The sequence below is a fragment of the Macaca fascicularis genome, chromosome X, assembly GCF_037993035.2.
Source record: "Macaca fascicularis isolate 582-1 chromosome X, T2T-MFA8v1.1".
NCBI classification, from domain to species: Eukaryota; Metazoa; Chordata; class Mammalia; order Primates; family Cercopithecidae; genus Macaca; species Macaca fascicularis.
In genome coordinates this window covers 154,870,083-154,887,474 of record NC_088395.1, presented here as the reverse complement: position 1 = coordinate 154,887,474, position 17,392 = coordinate 154,870,083, and the positions used below count along the sequence as shown (strand labels likewise).

Genomic DNA, 17,392 nt, shown 5'->3' with positions numbered 1-17,392 from the left:
ATAAGGTAGTGGCAGGGTCAGAACTAGCTCTGAGGTCCTTTGATGTCCAGTCCAATGTCACTGGCACATTGTTTTCATCTTAATCCCAGTTCTTTCAAAGGCCAATGCTGCATGGTCTCCACTCTGTAACACAGGACAGAAGCAGACCAGGCTCTAACAATATCGGGGTGGATTCTCCAGGTGTCAGACCTGCCATTCACTTTTGCATCAAAAGCACTAGGGGTGTGAGGATGTGCTGGGGGCTCCAGGATTAAAGAGCAGCGAGGAGGCTGCAAAGTTGGAGTATGGACTAGTTTTTCAGGTGTCCTCTAAACCCAACAGGTCCTGAGAAGTAGTAAGGGAGTTGAATAGAAAATAATCAGAGGCCCAGACAGCCAGGATGCTGTTTTTACACCTTAGCTTTAGATTGGCCTTAGTTATTTATTTTATGATTCTGCAATTTCCAGTTAACATGTTGCCGAGAAAAGAGCAGGATGAGTCTGTTCGTGTTAGTGTGTTCATTCCAATAATGAAGGGGCTTTGGGGAAAGGAGTGTTTAATGGAAGCAACATACAGGTTATCAGCCACACATACACACACACACACACACACACACACACACACACACACACACACCCTGGAGGAATCACTCTAGAGAAGAAAACACATCTTGTGGAAGCTCTTTTCTTGTGATCACAGTGATAATAAGCACAGTGAATGGTGCCAAAACATTATTTGACCGATTTGAAAATCTCTCCCATTGTAGTAGCATATGGGGCCCTGCCTTTATTCAGTACCTTGTTTAAATTGATAATGCCAGCATTATTGTATTTTGAGGAACAATATTAAAAATAGACTCTCTCTCTATATATATTAAATAATAATTGTCAATTGAGGATGTGATGACTATCTGGATGCGACATCTGTTACCCCACTGAACGTCAGGATTGATTCAATTGATCTGGCTGGTTAGATGGGTGTCATTTCTTCCTCCTACCACTGCTTCTCTATAGAGAAGAACCCTTCTTAGGTCAAAGGTATAGGAGCAGCTGGGCTTCCCTGCTACAACCTCCAAGGAAGCTCTCAAGGTCCATTTGTAGGAGAACACAGGGTAGTCAAGTTTCCAAGAATCCAGATACATCTAAATGATTGGAGTTGCATTTGGCAGTTTGCCCTTCTTAAAAAGAAATTGGCAATGGAAAAAGCACACAATGGTGATAATATATCATTTGGAGAAATAAGAAATGGAGTCATTAAAATGCCTAATATTTGTATAATTATTCTACTCAGTAAGCACTATTATCTGCTTATTAACTTGTAATATTTTCATGGAAAATCAAATCATTATTATACCTTGGGTGGAAATAACACTATGAGGTCATTTTCTCTAACCACTCCTCTACAAATTTAAGTCATTTAATAAACACACTGCATTTAATCTATGCACTTTTTATGTACCTACACTTGTCACCTTTGTGTGCATGTATGTGGGGGTGTTTTCTGTAATTGGCCAAAGAGACAGAGTAAGGATTTTCACACAGACTATGCCCTAATGGACCTCACATTCTGCCACAAGAGGCAACTCCCCAACATACACACATACAAAGGCAAGTGTAGGTATATAAAAATTGCTATGGGGACCTCGAAGACAGATAGAGAAATTAATTCATTAATATCTATGGTCTCTGTGGTGGATCTTACATGGTGTAAATAGGAGGTCACCAGACAAAGACAGGAGTGGATGAGATCGCAGGCAGAGGGAGGAGGCAACACACAGAGGCAGAGGAGGAGATGGCACATTTGATAAAGGGGGAGAAGTCTGCAATGGATGTGGAAAAGGGCACACAGTTGGAAGAACTGGCAATTCGTGAGGTAGGCATGGGTGGTGACATAAAGGAAGGACTCTGACTGCCAAGATCTGGGTTTGGAAGTTTATCCTCTAGGTACTGGGGGAGCACAGTGCCTCTATTTGAACACTTTCAGTGACAAAGACCTCACCTCCTTCTATCCTTGGACAGATCTACCAATTAGAACAGGGGAGAAAGGAAGGATCTAATTGAGTGCTCCAAGCACTATTCTAGAGGTTTCATATGCATCATGTAATTTAATTGTCCCTATAATTCTGAGAATTAGGACATATTATCACACTTTTGTAAATGAGGTACAAAAATGTTAATTTACCCAAAAACATTCAGCAAGTGAGAAGAGTCGAGCTCTACTCTCTTAACCATGATGCCCTAAACCCCAGAACATTCTTGCTTTTATTGCCCTGATACTTATCCCTCTATAAGTGCCCCTCAAAAGTTGGATTCCACCATTTGAGGCCTTCTATCCCAAATGCACCCTCTGAGCCTCTTTCTTCCACAGGATAGTCTCTCAGGCAGCCACAGCTTGCTCCCTCTTCTAGTTCAATTTTCTACTGCTTATCTCTTTAGACATTCTAGTTTGGAAACTACCCACTATCCTGGATACTCTTTGCTAAGTGCATTTTAGTTCAGCAATATACCTCTTAAATTGTTTTTTCATTTTTATTTAAGTTCAGGGAGTAAACATGCATGTTTGTTACATGAGTAAATTGCTTCTTAAATATTTTTATGAAAGTAATATAAATTATAAAAATTGAGAAAATATAAAAAAGAAGAAACTCACCCATAATTCTAACTCTAACAAAATAAGAACTATCATTTCAAAATATTTTCCTTCAGTTTCTTTTTAGTCATATTTTTATAGAGATATAATACTTAAGAACATAAAATATTATATTCTGGTTATTTCACTTAACATTATCTCATAGTTTTTCCTCATGTTGTACATCATCAGCAAAGCCATCTTTTTAATGGTTGATTATGATTTTGAATGTATAAATTTGAGTTTGCTTAACTATTCTCCTATTGTTAGATATATAGTAGCATTTTTTGCTATTACAAAGAATCATGTAATGAATAATTTTGTTCACATAGTTTTTCTAGGAGCTTGGATTTTTCTCATAGCATGAATTCTCTAAAGTGGAATTACAGATTACCAGTGTCCCCCTAAAAATAGAGTAGCCAACCTAAATAAATGGAGAGGCACATTGACCAATCCATGAGATGAAAGATGCAACACAGTAAAGATGTTAATTCCCTCAAAATTGATTTATAGATGTAAGGCAATACTAACCAACATTCAAGCAGAATTCTTTATAAACATAAATGATATATCCAAAATTCATATGGAAAGGAAAAGGAACTAGAATAGCTAAACTGTTTTAGGAAAAGAACAAAGTTGGAAGACTCACATTATGTTATTTTCAGACTTACAGTATCTACAGAAATTAAGACATTATCGTATTGGTGAAAGGTCAAGGACATAGACAAGTAGAAGAGACTGGAGAGTCCAGAAATAGACCCACACAAATATGGTCAATTGACTTTTTACAAAAATGCAAAAGCAATTCAATGGAGAAAGATTAAATACAATCTTTTCAATAAATGGTGCTGGAACACAATGAACAATGTAAATCTCAACCTATACCTCACATCACATATCAAAATTAATCCAAAATGAAGACTTAAATAAAACTCTTAGAATAAAACATGGGATATAATGTTTTTGACCTTGAATTAACCCAAAAGTTCTTAGACTTGACAACAAAATAATAATCCATAACATGAAACAAAGATAAATTGGATTTCATCAAAATTAAGAAATTTTGTTCCTAGAAGGATATCACCAAGAGAATGAAAAGACAAGCCACAGCCCGAGAGAAAATATTTGCAAATCACATATCTGACAAATGACTTATGTCCAGAAATAATAAAAACTCTCGAGATTCACTTATGAGGTAACAGACAACTTGATTTAGTAAATGAGTAAATGATTTGAACAGACACTTCATCAAAAAAGATATACAAATGGGAAGTAAGTACATGCTGAGTAAGTGGTCTTTCATACTTGGCTGGTGTCAATGCAAAATGGTACAGCCACTCTAAAAGCAATTTAATATGGTTTTTATAAATTTAAACATACTCTAAGAGTATGACTCCACAATCCTTCTCCTAGGTATATTCCAAAGATAAATGAAAACATGTGTTCATGCAAAAATCTGTACACAATTACACAATTATTAATACCCACATTATTCATAATCACCAAAAACTGCCTGGTTTGAAATTTTGGCTCTGCCACTGGTTAGCTGTCGAACTTAGAAAGTCACTTAAGCTCAGAGTACTTCCACGTCATTATCTAACAAGGGGATGATAATAGTACGTCCTTCTTGGCATTGATACAGTGATTATATGAGTTGCTATATGTGAAATTCTTCTAACAGTACCAGGTACAAAAAAATGCTAGGTAAGTGGTAACACTATTAGTGTGTACTTTGGATTCAGGCCAACATGAGTTCCAATTCTGTGTCAACTGCTTCATAACCATATGAATATATGATTTGGGGCAATTTTCAACTTCTCTAAGGCCTCCAGGCTGTCATCGACCCATTAGCCAGTGGTCTCTGGGTAATGAAATAAGCACTGCTGGAGGAAATTATACAATCTACAGATTGGAACCTGTATAAATATAATATCTTCAATATTACCTGGAGCCTTGATGTTGCCTCATAATCTTAACTATACTCCATTAGAGTGAGAGACTTCTCTCTCTTTCAATTACTCTTTCATTCTCCAATCTCCTCTAACCTCTGAACTTTCCCCCGACTGCTTCTTATCCCCGCCATCTAATTCTGAGACTTGACCCGATAATGAAAAGTGAATTAAAATCTCCCATATACATCTCTAACATTTTATGTTTTTGTTTTTAATCTTTAATACATCTAGAAATAATGTTTTTGTATGGCTTGAGGTAAGGATCCAAGATTAACTTAGGGATAACATAAACGTCTGTGATATTGTCTTCCTATTCAGGAATTGTGTGCCTTTCTATTTAAGTATTCTTTGGCATCTCTCATAGTGACTCAGTTTGTTTATATAGCTCTGACACATTTCTTGTTACATCAATTCATAAGGTGTAAATGGATTTTTTTTTGCCCATTACATCTTATAGTTGGTTGCTTTATATGTAAAGACTATTTATTGCCATACATTTATTTTGCACACAGCAGCTTTGCTGAATTTGTGTATTATTCATAATAGTGTTTTTAGTTAATTTGCTTCTGGTTTCCAGGAAAACAATATATGTATAATGTACAAATAATAACCATTTTAAGCATTATCTCTCACTTTAATGCCTCTTATTCTTTACATATTTAATTGTCTTGGCTAACCTCCAGAAAAATATAAAATGATAGTGGTATAAAGAACATCTAGCCTTTTTCTTGACTATAATAAGAATGCTTTGAGAGTTTCTCCATGAAATGTGATACTAGCCTTTGGGTTAAGGTGGATATATGTTATCACATTAAAGATGTTTCCACTTATTTCTATTTTATCAAGAATGTGTGTTCAGTTTTGTCAAGTGTCTTTTATCATCTATATGAAGATGACTGTGTAATTTTTCTTTTTTTATTCTATTAGCAAAAGGCATTATACAAATGGATTTTGTAATACTGAACCAGTTTCATACTCCTGGAATAAAACCCACTTGGTGATGTTGTATATCCTTTAAAGTGCTGTCTGATTCTGTTTGTTGGTATTTCATTAAGGGGCTTTGCAACAATAATCATAAATGATATTATTATGTAATTTTCTTTTTTGTGTTCTATTTTTGTCAGATTTTAGTATCAAAACAAGAGCTAGGTTGGCTTTTCTAAAAAGTACTTTGCAATTTTTTCTTTTTGTTCTATGTTGTGTAAAAGTTATACTGTGATATTTTGTGAAAGTTTAGTTTAATTTCCTCATGAAATCCCATCTGGGAGTGACGCTTTTGTTAAGGGGTGGGGAGAGTCTTCATTTTATTGATGGCGATAAGCCTGTTTAGATTTTCTGTCTTTTCTGGAGTTAATCTCTGCCAATTACATTTCACTAGAAAAACCATCCATTTCATCCACCTGTTTATATTTATTTGTACAGAGCTGAGAAAATTGCTACTCATTATTCTCTTAGTTTCCTCTGTATCTGAGATTATTTCTGTTTAATAGTTCTTGTTTTATGTATTGGTGTTTTCCTTTTCTTCTTGATGATGTTAAGTAATCAAGTATCTATTTTATTGTAGTATTGTTTTATTTGGGAAAAGGATCTTGAATTAATTAATTATAATGATTTTCTGTTCATAATTCATTAATTCACACCTCTTGATTTATCTACTTTTTAATAGCATCTTTAAGTTAAACAGCATCTTTAATAGTATCACTGATTTTGTTCTTATCTTTTGAGATAAAATTGCTTCATGGTTTTTACAAATTCATGCCACTATGTTGGTCACAGCTTTGATTTTTCCATAACAATGTGTTTTTCTGGTACACTTTTCTCACATGCTTTTTGTGTATTTCTTTTTTACATAGATCTTGTGGTGATTCTTTTTTTATTACTTTTTTTTTTTTTTTTTCATGTCAAGAGTTCTTCCAGGACCAGTCAGGGCTGTGGCTGAATTCCAGACCAGCAGGAATTCTCTTTGGAATATAAGGCTGTGTGCCCAAATGTGTTCAGCCTTTACTTCTCTGTTATCAACAGACATCAGCCCTGCAGGCTACTAGAAAAGCAGCATCTCATTTATCCACCTTGCCTCACTAACAAAGTGCCTTCTACAAATATGGATCATTTATGTAATTTCTCATTCAGTCCTGCCTTCCCTACTTCTCAAGACTGTGTCCCAAACTTGGTCCATGGAAGCTCTAATCTCCAACTTTAATATCCATTCTTATTATTCTAATATTGTTTTTGCTTTTCACCATGTTCCACTTATTCTGAAAATCAGTGTTTCTTTCATCAGCCATGCCAAAAATCCAAGACCATGGGAATCACTTATTGGCTTCTTCCCTGTTTGACCTTCACAAAATAAATTGTGAGTCAGGCTTATGGATACCCTTTGTTTACATCAATTATGGAGTTTAAATTTATTTTTCTCATTCTCCTGAATGCTTCTGGTGACAAATCAGAGAAGGGACCAGCCTTGTTTTATTCTTTCCTTCTTTCTTTCATTTCAAAACTGGGAGATGCCTACCAAATTGATTCCAAGAGGCTACTTCCCCAAGGTGTTTTGCAGAGACATGAGTTTCACCTTTACACAGATGCAGGTGGAATGGTTAACTTCCTTGCATTACTTCTCCTTCCCCCAGCCCAATCCCACTAGCAAAGCTAGGACAAAAATTCTCGTTCTCAGACAACAGTTGGAAGCTATTACTTCTTTCAGAGAAGCTTAGAATGCTTTTTGGCAAACCAATGCGTTGTTTCATTACTCTCTCCATACACCCAAGATACAGAAAGCAGGTGTAAATTCTACATATGGCCTAAATTCTCACCTGCTTTCATCCAATTCAATAGAAAATCATAAATCACCATATTCCCAAAAAGAAACAGGTTGACAGAGAACAGACTTATTTTTATAGCATACCTAAGATATATAGGAACTGATATATTTACTCAGCTATTTTAAAGGGGCTACTCTTGCTCATTCTCTGGACAGCTAAATGCTGGTTGCTAAGTTACTGCTATTTGACATCATCTCTTCCCTGACATCTCCCCATGTTTGACAGGTTCCCATGATTCACTGGCCCAGTCACCTCATTACTCATATTACTCACTTTCCCAATGACGTCTGTAAAATCATTTAAAATTCACCTCATATGCTAGCTGCAAACCCCTAGATTCCACATAAAAATATTTAAACTGCTTGACAGGTTCTAAGTGCATTTGGAAGCACACTGGATGGCTTACCTGCATTGTTCACATAACAGATGTTATAATTAAAGTAAGCATCTTTCTTCTGGGTTGGTTTGTGTTTGACAAAAGAGGAAATGATTATTAGGAGGCATATAATGGATAATATCTCTTATGAGCTAATTTGGTTCCATGAATAGCTCACCTCACATATGCATGCTACATATTAAGTCCATTAGTGCTTTGAATTAGCTTCAGAAAAGGTAATACTGCACATTATTTACCCAGTCAAGGGCATTTTCACCTGCTGACAAATTTACATATTTCCCAGTGCCATTAGGTAAGAACTAGTCATCAGACTAGCAAAGGGCACAATCATTAGTTCATTTATTTGACTCCATCAATGTTAACATTAATTATAGTCTAAATTATATTTAGGAATTATCTTTCCTGGGTGGAACACTATATTACTATTTCAAGAAATTGTAATTTTAAAAGTCCACATCCAAATAAGATACATGTTTTCTGAAATATTCCAGAATGATTCTTATTTAAGACAGCTATATAGAAAATCGTTTGCATGAATCCTAGTTGAACATTATTTATACATTAATGTATTGACAGGATATAAAATCAATTGCCTAATTATTGGTTAAATTTATAAAAGAAATTCTACTGAAAAGTGCTTGATTATGCTGCATAGCCATGACAATATAATCAAATTTCCTTTCAGACATAATTGTCTGTCCAGTTTTGTTCCCTGATCCATTTTTTTCTTACTTGCAAGATGGGTTTTTTCATTTATTTCCCTGTTAAAAAATAAAAATAAAATAACAAGCACTGCCCTGTAAATATTTGGTAAATTTTTCCATGCTAAAACTTTTAACTAAAACACAAGCCTAATAAGTAGAATTGCCATAATTTAGAATGCTGTAAACACAGATCATACTGTACTCAAAAAGAGGTGGCCAAGTAGGTGTCTACCAACCTGATCCCTATGGCAGGAAGAAATCTGTAAGAAGATACAGTTTATCAAATCAAGTTCCCTAAATCCTAGCTAGCAAATTCAGCATCCCTCATAAACACTGAATTACCCTTACAGATGTTTGCCTATGAAATTATCAACTACAGAAGGTACTTTGCTAGGAGAGACAATCTGTTCAGCATCAAATCTAAAAGAAATGCTCTATCTGCATTTTTGATTCCAGAAAGGATTTGATAGTTTGTTGATTTTTTAAAGTAAATTCTTTCTATGAACAAATAAATCATACTACTGCAGAACAAATAATCATTGAGCATCCATCCTTAGCTAGTAGTATTTAGAGCATGCTGCTCTCCTTGGCTTAACTCTTCCAGAAATGATTACTCTAGGATCCATAAAACCCCACAGAGCTCAGAAAAGAAGCTGCTGCTGGTGCCCATATTACTACAGATGAGCTGCCTAGGAATCCCTCACATGATCGATGAATGTTACTGCAAAATGCCATCACTGTGGCCAGAGTTGTTATTATTTTTTATTTCCATTTACACATGAGAGTAGCTTGACTCTAAAGAGTAAATAGCATGCTGATGGAAGCAAGTGTAAAAGCTGGGATGCATTGCACAGATTGCTGCTTTTAAGTTTCTGATTTGTAAAATTCATAATAAGCAATAATATGCTTGAAAAGGAGCAAAGACATCTGAATTTGTACAGCTCATTTCGTGGGAGAAGATCAGTTTGGTGTAAAGGTGTTGTAGGCCAATGAATTCTAGTTTGTTCAAGAAACTACTTAAATTATTCTGGCATAACTGAATTTGTACAAATTGAGGAAACAACAGAAGCTGAAATGAATTGCTGGTTGAATCCACTATAATGTTAATCATAAAGCAGACTGGAGGCTGCTAAGTAAGAATGGATTCAGATAAGCCAACAGGACCCGAAGAACATATAGCATGACTCTTGTCAGAGATTTGGAGAACTGTGACCTGAGGCAAATTACTTCACCTCTCTGACTTTCACTCTTTACCATTCTGTAAAGCATGACTAATAACAGTTTTTGAGGGTTGTTGTGAAGGTTCAAAGACATAATGTGCTTACGAACTGTGCCTGGCATGCAATAGACCACACATTACTATTATCAGTTCTTTTATTATTAGAAGCAAATTTGCTATTGTTTTATTATTATTTGAAATTAGATTAAAAAATATTAAAGAATGACAAAAAGGCAGAATTAATTTCTAAGATCTGTTCAAATTATATTGGTTTGCTGGTATTCTTAAAGTTGCTGGAAATGTCAGCTACTGTCTAAAGCAATTTTGTTTAATATTCAGAGATTCTCACTCTAGATTTGTGACAGGGTGATTGAGAGTTGGGTGTAGTGCAAAGATCACTAGATTTAGAAAACAAAGGCCAGATACTATTTTACTTCCGCCACATACCAGCCCCACCCTGGATTGCAGGTCATTTAACCTCTCTGGACCTCAATTTCATGAAATAATAAGAAACTACCTTATTCCTTATGACCAAATAAGACAATGAGATTCAAGTGCTTTGAAAAGCCATCACCTGCTATAGGAAAATAAGGTTGACACATCAGGTCAAGTTAGCCTGTTGTAATCTGATTGCATCTGCAAGGGCATGAGGGCAAGAAGAAAATTGCTGGAAGACGAGACAAGGTGGGCTCCGGCATATTATAGCACTTTGCCCAGGGGGGCAAAGAAAGAAAAGTGGACCCGCTGGTCTGAAGGGGTGCTGAGAACATTGTCAGACGAATGGTGAGAGGGGCTTTCAAGAGAAACCAACTGGCTTGAATTTGGACAGCATTTTGACAAAGGGGGCCATAACAAAACACATAAGGTGAAAGCATTTCCATAGCCTGGAGGACTGAGGGGCTGAGAGTGGGGAAAGGCTGGTTGTGTTGCATTTGGTTAATAAAAGAAGTCTGTCTCCATGTGAGATGAAGTGGGTTTGCATATGTTTGCTTGCCAGGTGGTGGAGGGAAAAAAGGGGGATCAGGGAAGTGGGAAAGATGGGAGAGCAAATGGACTCAGATTTTCATGGTGCAGATGCAAACAATGTGCATAATTTAAATTTTCCTTCATTGGAGGTGAGTAGAGAGATGGAGGGGGTAATAACTAGCTCATGCTTCTAGATGAAGACACTGAAAAGCAACACAGCTAGGAAATAAGGGAATCTCATGAGCAACCGGAAGCCAGCTCCTCCACTCTGGGGCTGGTGCTCCTTCCTCTGCATAGCTCCCCTCAGTGAGGAGAGATGACCTTGTTTGGGCCTCTGCTTAGTTTGAAAAGCAGTGAACATGGCCAGGAGAGGTAGGGAGAAAGAGAAAATGTACTTTTCCCTAAGAAGGGGGTTTATGGGGAATGAGGTGACAAATTTACTGTGGAACCCGCCACAGGCCTCTAAGGCCCTCAAACCAAAAGGAACACGAATGTGTAATTAAGACAAAAAGCCCAACAAGCATGCTCTATTGTGACAAGCAAGGTGGTCTATAAAAATTTAACAATTAGTCATAAAATTGGGGACGCAAATTTCAGAAACCTTATTTTTATTTGAAGCATGGGGAATGAAACATTCATTCTTTAATAAAAGAAAGCCCACTCATTAACAGCGTTGTTGGAAAAAAAAAAAAGAATTCTATACAATCTATAGCCCTTCAAAAAAAGAGACATTTCTCTAGATTCTCTTTCAAGAATAACAGAAGGACTTTTGTAACTTTCTCAAAGCATGTTATCTTTTGTGAGCCTATTAAGGAAACCTGCTTCTTTTCTTTCCATGTGTAAGTGAAATTCTGTTGTTTCTCTAAGTGGCTCCTTTAGGAGACTGGTGTTGCCAGCCTCTGCCAGGTGTTCACCCTCCTTCCTGCATTTAGTCACATAACCAACCACCTAGGCACCAGGGCCGGGTTGCTTTCAAGTAGGTAATTTCAATTGTGACAAATTAGGTAGAGATTTTGAGGTATGTCTGGCATTCCTTTGGGAGTTAAGAAAAAGGCCACTGAGTTTATTTATGCTTGTGACTCAGAGAAGAAAGGAATAACAAGGTTACTATGTAGAGCAGAGTAAGACATTTCTTTCAATGTTACTACCTTCTGTTAAGGAAGGCTGTTGACGTGAGCAAGGATTGAATGTATTTTCCCAATGGGAAAGGAGCAAGCAGCTGAATTCCCAGTGTGCATTCCTTTTGTGGCACTCATAACAGCTGCCTCGTCTCCACCCAAAACGTCGGGCCCCTGAGATAGATGACTGAGACAGATGACTGAGGGGTTGCTGGGTTCTTATCTTACCAAAGTAGTCAGCATAGCCCTAATCCAGCAGTCCCTAGCATTTTTAGCACCAGGCACTGGTTTCATGGAAGACAATTTTTCCACAGATGAGGGGGTAGGGAGTGGGAGTAGGGGTGGGGAGATGGTTTTGGATGAAACTGTTCCACCTGAGATCATCAAGGCATTACATTCTCATGAGGAACACATGGTACCAGTCCATTGCCTTGGGATTGGGAACCCCTGCCCTAATCCATATAGTCTTATCACTGATCAAAGTGATATGACTGACTCATCTCTTTAATAGTCAAGAACAATGTTCTTGGGCTGAAACAGGTGCACGAATGTGCACATCAGGTATACTCTGGGTGGCAAGCCAATTCAATGGTAAACAGCTTTTGGCTCTTGACTATTCCTTTGGCTGCATTTTCTCAGGGCTTGCTTCAAACACTGGGCTGCTGAGAAGGCATTTACTGGGAGAGGGGGATGAAGAGGGAGTTGGAGTGACTTTGGTAACTGAGGAAAGGGAATGCAGAATTTTCACTGGCACACAGATTATTTTCTTTCCCAGATAGAAAGCCTTCATGGTTTTTATATGACTACACTGGTCATCATTTATTACAATAACAAGGATTTATATACCACTTGGTAGCCTATAAGGGAGTTAGGGCAGGTATTATTGTCCTCTTTTACAGACAAGGAAAGGAAATTCAGAGAGATAAAGTAATCTGTCCAAGGTCATAGAAGTGACAAATGGTAGAGCCGGTACAGCAGCTCATTACCATGATTCCATACTGCCTTCTGATGCCAATGGCCAGAGACAGTAGACAGATATGTTTTTCTCACTTAAATTTGGTTTCTTCTTTTGGTTTAATTGTTTACTTCAGGAGAGATTATAGCCACTCTTTCAACTTTGTTCTGCCCCCAAGGCATTCACACACATACACTCACTTCCATAAGTAACACTTCCCACAACATGCCATCATTTTCAAGTCTCTCATCTTCTCCTCCTCTCCCACTCCCACATCTCTTCCCCTCATTATAGGCCACAATCAATGTTGATAACCATGTTCCACGTAGTGGGCGGCAGCAGTGAGATTGAGTTGAGGTCCCAGAAAGGTAAAAGGCAAAGGTTTAGGGTATGGTGCTTGAACAGGGAAAGTTTCCTAAAGAAGGTGGTGAGTGTCTGAGAAGGATGTAGGAATGGATAGGGCAGAAGCTTAGTGATATTAGAAAACTAGCTTGATTACAAAATGGAAAGAAGACAGGTAAGAAATGAGGCCACTGGAATAAGCAGAAGGGTCTTGAAGTAGAATGTCAGGATTCCCCATTATGAAACTCCTTGAAACAGAACAGTAATTACTTTAAACAGCTTAAGCAGATAGATTGCTTCATTATTAAAAGGCACAAAAATAAAGGTTTAAACTCACCCGCAAGATTTCTTCAACACAGCTTGGATCACTGGGAAGACTTACCTGAAATAAAATAAATAGAAAACATTAGGCACAATCTATTTATTCTTCTTGTACAATAGTTTACTCTGTAGGACAAACTGTAAAGCAAGAAAATCTAGCTATCAATTTTTTCCTATTAAATACAAAAGAATATCTCTGCAAATGACTAATTTTGTTTTACTTTAATGAAGTGGTAAGATCGCAGTGCATGGTGCAGAAAGAAAGTGACTCCTTGTTCTGTCACTGATTTCCTTTTAGGCACTGACCCCTCCCCCACCCCCTCGGGCTTCTCTTTGCTCATCTATCCAAAGAGAGCTTGATCTCATGATCTTTAAGGCATCTTTGACCCTCTGACATACTTTTGTATATTATTCATTAAAAATATGAGGCCTATATAAAACACTTTGTGATTAAATTGAGTTCTTTTTGAACTTGGGAGTCCAACTAGGTGCTTACAAAACACTAAGGATAACGGCCTGCGTAAATTGCATGCTTGCCTTGGCAGTTACAAGAAGTCTAAGAAGTATACTCAGTGAATCCCATGATCCATTTTTCCCAGTGTGACACCTTCCTAATGAATCAAGATTCAAGTCACTAGCAGAAAGGTACTGAGGGTTTATTCCATGTCAGGCCCATAGCCCTTTCCTGCAGGTGCTTCATAATCAGTGAAAGCAAGAAGTGAGATAATAAAATAAGATACCAGTTGCAAGACAGTGCACCATCAGGAACTTGAGAGTCGGGCAACCATCTAGAAAAATGTCTGCTGATCACCACGTCATCTGTGCAGGTTTTAGGCATCCCCCAAACATTCCTATTTCCCCTTCACACCTTAACCCTCTCCAGGATTGCAGTCTGATCACATTTGCTTCCTGCCTGCTCTGGTAAGAACAGTGGGTCTCTCATTCACTGCCTTGAAAGATGAACGCCCAGTCCTGCTAAGAGAGCACTGCCATTACATCTACATTGCCCAGGCCTCTTGCAAGGACAATTATTAACTCCCCAACAGACTGAAATATGGACTCAACTATACTTGGGGAAATGAAGAATAGAATATGGCACTAGATTTCCTCACCTGACAAAACTACAAGTTAAACAATACAGCAAATCTTCAAACAGAATTATAGTCACTTCTGTACATGCATTCATTACAACCAGTATTTATTGAAGACCTTCTACATGTAAAAGTCCCCACTCCAAGAGGCCTAAAATCCCAAACAGGAGAGACAGCCTGAGACAGTCACCAATAATGAAGGGCTATCAATTCTAGATGGCCCAGTACAACCCCAGGTTACACTTGTTATCTGTGTAATTATTGATAGTATTCCCTTTCTCTCTCAAAAATGTCCTCCAGTTTGGATGACAAATTTATACAGCCATCCTCCCAATAACAATAATACTCTAATACTAGGTAGAAGAAATAGGAGAAGAAAAGACTTAAGTTGGCTGGGCATACCTTGTAAAGAATCTAAAATACAGGTTTCAGATAGAGAACCACTGGTGATTTGGTGTAGCACAATTCATTCATTCATTCAACAAACAATTTTGGAGAGTTAAGGACTGTGCCACTTGGTGCCAGGCAGAGTTACAATGGAAAGCAAAAGGAGACACAATTTCCTCACTCATGGAGTTTACAGGCTCAATAGGAAGGTGAATATGAAGAATCACATAGTTAATGCACAACTATAAGCTGTGGGGAAGTACTAAAAAGATGACCATCCCATGGACAGTAGTTAGGCAAAATAAAAGGTTTTGTGTCCAAAGAAGTATGGGAAATGTTGCAACCCATATTGTATCCCTCTTTGGAGATCCATGATGCAAATAAAAAGGTGTGAGACACCTGTCTAAAATTTTTAATAAAGTACATTCCCAACTTCCCTGGCCCTTAAGTCTTGGGTTTTTAGTTTTAGTTGTTTTTTTTTTGTTTGTTTGCTTTATTTTTCAATTAATAACTACTGCTATTTCACAAAATGAATGTTTGCAGAATATACACTGGAAGATGCTAGTCTAACATGTTTATATGATTATACAGCTAAACTGGCAGTTCTCAACTGCAAATACAACCTCATTCCATTGCTCAGTGCTCCAGCAACTGTATTTTCCAAGAGAGTTCTTGAACTTCTAACAAACACATTCCCCAAATACAAAGGTCAAAGGATTATAAGAAAGGCTTAAATCTTCAATATCATTGTTGCATTGTATTAGAGTGTGCAGCCTAGGCTAAAAATGTATGGCCCAGTCTCATGAAAAGGTCTTTGTTCCCCTTTTCCCACACAAACACATCAGCGTTAATTTTTAAATCAAAGTGAAAATATATGAGTGATATGCAGACACAGCAAGAGCACCTGCTGATGAGTCAAAAGGGTTGGGAGGGAGTCCTGGCCCTACCACTTGGGAACAGGACTTAATAACTGTACCTTTCTGAGTTCCAGTTTTTCCAAATGTAAAAGAAAAGGAAAGAATAATAGTAATACCAATTCTTTTTAAATCTCACAGGGCTCCTGTGAGCCTCCTGTGAAATAAGTGATGTGACTGTGCTTTGTAATCCGCAAAGCCCAATACAATGAATTAAGTTATTACCCCTTGTCCTGTTGTTCTCCTTACTTTTCTTAAGTCCTGTCTTCTCATCTTTTCAAACTAAGATTTGACTCACTCTTGCCAACTGAAAATATCATCTCCCCTCTTCGAAATATAAATATCCACTTCTTTATGGGAGGAAATGCTGTCAAAAGAGAAAAAGTTGTGGACTCTGAAGCTTTGCAGCACATTTAATAATGACTGACTATTGGAGTCGGCAGCACTCAGGACAGACAGAGAAGAACTCTAAAGGCAAGAGCAGTCAAATAAATATGCATTCACACTCAGTGTTTAGATATTTTTCTTTAGAAAACACTAAAATCCAACATTCTCATAAAGTCACTAGTTCTACAAATTCATCTAGCCCAGGCCCACAGCTGTTTTCTCCATAAGACAACCACGTTTGAACCGCAAGTGCTTTTCCTTCCTGCAAGTGTTTTTTAATTAACCAGCAAATATTTCTTACGTGCCTAGTACAGTGCAAAACATGGAGAGTTGGTAATACAAATCACTCTGAGTCTCGGGTTCTTTCTCTCAGAGTTAAATGTCTAGATGGGATAGGAAAACAAACAATTAGAAACCCACTGGGACATACATTGTAAGGTAGTCATGACAAGGGTAATAGGATCGCATTCATTCGCCTGTCCGCCTATTCATCAGCTCTCCCATTTATTTCTTTAGACAACAAATCCTGATTGAGCTCACACTGTGCTCAGGATGGTGCCAAGAGGGAGGATTTAAAGACACTGAAGACAACACCATTTCTGCCTTCAAGACTCCACGCAAATTGAGGAAACAACATTTACAGGGAAACAGACAAGACCAAACAGTAGGTCTGATTTAAGTGCCAGGGAAAGGGTACCTACCGGGTTCACCGACACTGCCATGTCAGACAGAAGCTCCCAGCCGTTGAGGTCCCCACTGTAGTCCTCGCTCCATATGGGAGTGAGAGGCCAAGGATTCGACATGGCTGAGAAGTGATGGGGCCACCTGAGGCCACTTCAGTCACTGAGTCCCCTGCGGAGATGCACCAGGGTCACTCTGCACACTGGAAGAAAGCTGAGCTAAGGCTGGCGCTCAGCCCCAAATTCTATTCTCTTGCACTCTCTTTCTCTTTCTCACAGACACCCACACGTCTTTGCAGTAATTCTGGAGGAGTTACTCGGACAGGTGTGAAAGACAGAGACTGAGGAAGAGAACTAGTGGTGGCACTGGGATTAGAACTGCTGCCCGTTGAGTTGCCAAGCTGCTGCTTAATTCCGGAGGCACCTTCTCCTCTCTTTAAATCCACTCTTGAGTATTCAGATAGTCCACAAAGCGCCAAGTTAGCCACTCAGAGCTGCAGCGTCCTTTCTCATTCCCCCTCTCCGCCCCCTCC

At 37.9% G+C, this 17,392-nt stretch overlaps 1 protein-coding gene across 4 annotated transcripts in view; it reads right to left on the bottom strand.

Moving 5' to 3' along the window:
* The window catches only part of AFF2 (ALF transcription elongation factor 2), a 495,327-nt gene that overhangs the window by 171,301 nt on the left and 306,634 nt on the right, over nucleotides 1-17,392 (bottom strand). For all 4 annotated transcript variants that reach the window (XM_045384048.3, XM_005594770.5, XM_015443919.4 and 1 more), the window contains exon 4: nucleotides 13,417-13,461. In XM_045384048.3, coding sequence (XP_045239983.2) covers nucleotides 13,417-13,461 — 45 coding nt within the window. The remainder of the gene's footprint in view (nucleotides 1-13,416; nucleotides 13,462-17,392) is intronic.